We start from the raw sequence: 3,168 nt of genomic DNA on the forward strand, positions 1-3,168 counted from the left end.
CTTTCTCAATCTATCACAAAATAATTAAATTTATCAAATTATTTATAATAACCTTAATAATTGTATTTTGTTTTTCTGCTCTCCAATTCTATAACCCCGGTAATTATTAAATTACCAAAATATTCATACACATCGAAAAATACTAAAATTCAAATATAATGAATAAAATACACCAATAATTAAATAAAATACTCGATTTAAAAATTGGAGTGTTACAACTCTCCTCCACTTAAAAAGATTTTCGTCTTCGAAAATTACCTGGCGAAAATAGGTCCGGATAGGATTCCTCCATCCTACTCTCCGGCTCTCAAGTTAAATTTCCTCCAACAGGTCCTCTCCAGACCACCTTCACTAAAACAATCTCCTTACCTCTAAGTTGTTTCACTTCTCGATCTTCAATTCTTACAGGCAATACTTCCATAATCAGATTATCCTGCACTTGCACATCGTCCATTTGGATTATATGAGATGGATCAGGAATGTACTTCCGAAGTTGTGATACATGAAAAACAGCATGCAGGTTCGAAAGAGACGGTAGCAAGGCCACACCGTAGGCAATAACTCCAATATGCTGGGAAATCTGATAAGGACCAATGAAGCGAGGAGTAAGCTTCTTAGACTTCAAAGTTCTTCCTACCCCAGTCACAACAGTGATCCTCAAAAACACATGATCACCCTCTCGGAATTCAAGAGCCTTCCTCCGTTTATCGTGGTAACTCTTCTGCCTACTCTGAGATGCCATCATCTTCTCTTGGATCATCTTCACCTTTTATGTAGTTTGTTGCACAATCTCTGATCCAAGTACAACACTCTCTCCAGACTCATACCAACAGAGAGGAGTCTTACACCTCCTCCCATGAAAATCTTCAAAAGGTGTCATTCCAATACTAGAATGGTAGTCGTTATTATATGTAAACTCAATCAATGGTAGAAAATAGTCCCAAGCCACTCCTTTCTCTAAGACGCAAGCCCTCAAAAGGTACTCAAAAGACTGGATAGCCCTCTCAGCCTGACCATCGTTATGTGGATGACAAGAAAAACTCAATTTCAGCTTAGTACCCAAGGCCTCCTGTAAACTCTCTCAAAACCTGGATGTGAATCTGAAGTCTCTGTCAAACACAAAACTTAATGGAATACCATGAAGCTTCATAATAATCGCAATGTAAATCTCATCCAGCTTTTGTAATGAAACATTTATCTTAATCAGAATCAAGTGCACCAATTTAATCAACATATCCACGATCACTCAAATCGCATCAAACTCTTCAGAAGTATTCGGCAACCCAGTCACAAAATCCATCTATATGTTGCCCCACTTTCATTCAAGAATATCCAACGACTGCATCAGTCCAGACGGTTTTTGATACTCGATCTTCTATTTCTGGAAAGTCGGACATGAGTATACAAACTGTGTAACGTCTCTCTTCATCCCTGACCACCAAAATATTTTCTTAAGGTCTTGGTACATTTTAGTAGCCCTGGGATGAATGCTCAGACTACTTCGGTGACTCTCCTACAAAATGGCCTTCTTAAGTTCCGGCACATCAGGTACACAAACTTTGTTTTAAGATTTTAGGATCCCATTCCCGTCAACTCTAAAATCTCCACCTTCACCTTGATTAACTGATGACAGACGATCAACCAAGGCTACTTCCAATTTCTGACTTTCTCCGATCTCATAAAAAAAACACTAGCCAGCTTCAACATGCCCAATCTCACACTATCTACAATCACCTTGCACACCAAACTCAAGTCTTTGAATTGTTCAATCAAGTCCAACTCCCTAACCATCAACGTCGTCATGTGTAAGGACTTCCATCATGGTTGCCCAAATCATTCATTAATATGACAATTCCCCCTACCTTGGAATTGTAGAGTTTCTAGTTAAGTTGCTTATTCTCCTTCTTAGAGTCTTAAGGTTTCCTAGCAGTCGTTCTTTGTTTTTCCCAAACTTTTACGTATTTTGGTTCCTCTAAATCCCAACCTTTTCTATTTAAATAATGTAATAAGTTTGACAATTTCTCAATTTTACCCATAACACTTCTTTACTACAACTTAACCCTTCAATTTTATTAGAAACTCTAATTTCTCCCACTACTCTCAATTTTTCTTAAACTATTATTTAAATTAAATAAATATTTAATTTAATTAAATATTTAATTCAAAATAATTGTTTAATCAAAATTCCTTAATTTTATACTCTCTCAACCTATCACGAAAAAAAATTAAATTTATCAAATTATTTATAATAACCTTAATAATTCTATTTTATTTTTCTGTCTCCAATTCTATAACTCTGGTAATTATTAAATTACCAAAATACCCCTACACATCGAAAAGCACCAAAGTTCAAGTATAATGAATAAAACACGCCAATAGTTAAATAAAATACTCGAATTAAAAATCAGGGTGTTATGCATACTGCATGTTTTAGGGAAAAATACGATGCATAAAGACCCACAATCTAAAGGATTTATTGAGTAAGGTGCATTTCTGCCTCAACCATGAAGAAAAACTCTTGTGCTGCAGAGTTAGCTTGGTACCAGGAAGCGGAAGACCTATCCGGCAATCAGAGAAGAGTGTCAGGCAATCCAAAGAAGAAAAAAAGTGTGAACCACGCCCTCAATTTTATGCTTACAGTCCCTTGAACACTTCATGAGAGAGAATCTTGAAGGAATGTGTGAGCTCATAGTTTAAAGAAGTTGGGATAAAAAACCCATATCCATCCAGGGAGTCCTCCCATAGGGACAAATCCAAATAATGTCATTTCACAACAGTCACAGTCACAACACAAGCAATTGCATCTAGCTAAAGGATGTGATTGAATGACTGATCAAGATGGGGATATTGACGAAATACACCAAGGATGGCAAGAGAGTTTAAGAAGACTCTCCTAAGAGAAAGCAATTCCCCAAGAAATTTGTTGAAGTTATGGTCGAGGGTAAATGCAAGGATGTAAGAAATGGGGAAGATGAAGGGTACAAAGAGAAATGTCAATACATTGCTTCCATCATAGGAGGCACCCTGAGGCAAGCAATCCATCCAAAGACAAGGTGAATGGAAAGATTGTTAAGTTAATGGTTGTCAACAAGAAAATGGAGGTGCCTCACCAAGAGCCTAGAGAGGCAAATTCTCGCATTTTGGGATAGCGAAAAGATAGAGGGAATC

The 3,168-nt window shown here is 37.0% G+C and overlaps 1 protein-coding gene across 1 annotated transcript; it reads right to left on the reverse strand.

Moving 5' to 3' along the window:
- Positions 1 to 307: 307 nt before the first annotated feature.
- Positions 308 to 1,803, reverse strand: LOC127130634 (uncharacterized). The gene is made up of 3 exons (XM_051059606.1): positions 1,735 to 1,803; positions 828 to 1,009; positions 308 to 725 (listed from the first exon to the last, which is right to left on the reverse strand). Exons 1-3 carry the CDS (start codon positions 1,801 to 1,803, stop codon positions 308 to 310), a joined length of 669 nt encoding a protein of 222 aa, XP_050915563.1.
- Between the last annotated feature and the right edge of the window lie 1,365 nt (positions 1,804 to 3,168).

Source organism: Lathyrus oleraceus, chromosome 3 (genome assembly GCF_024323335.1).
Source record: "Lathyrus oleraceus cultivar Zhongwan6 chromosome 3, CAAS_Psat_ZW6_1.0, whole genome shotgun sequence".
Lineage (NCBI taxonomy): Eukaryota > Viridiplantae > Streptophyta > Magnoliopsida > Fabales > Fabaceae > Lathyrus > Lathyrus oleraceus.

Coding starts and splice junctions, on each gene's coding strand:
- LOC127130634 (XM_051059606.1), bottom strand. CDS start 1,803: ATGACGACGTTGATGGTTAGGGAGTTGGACTTGATTGAACAATTCAAA. Junction 1,010..1,734: donor ACTTGAGTTTGGTGTGCAAG/GTGATTGTAGAT, acceptor AACGATGGTCAG/GCTGAGAGGGCTATCCAGTC. Junction 726..827: donor TGTAAGACTCCTCTCTGTTG/GTATGAGTCTGG, acceptor ATCTCAGAGTAG/GCAGAAGAGTTACCACGATA.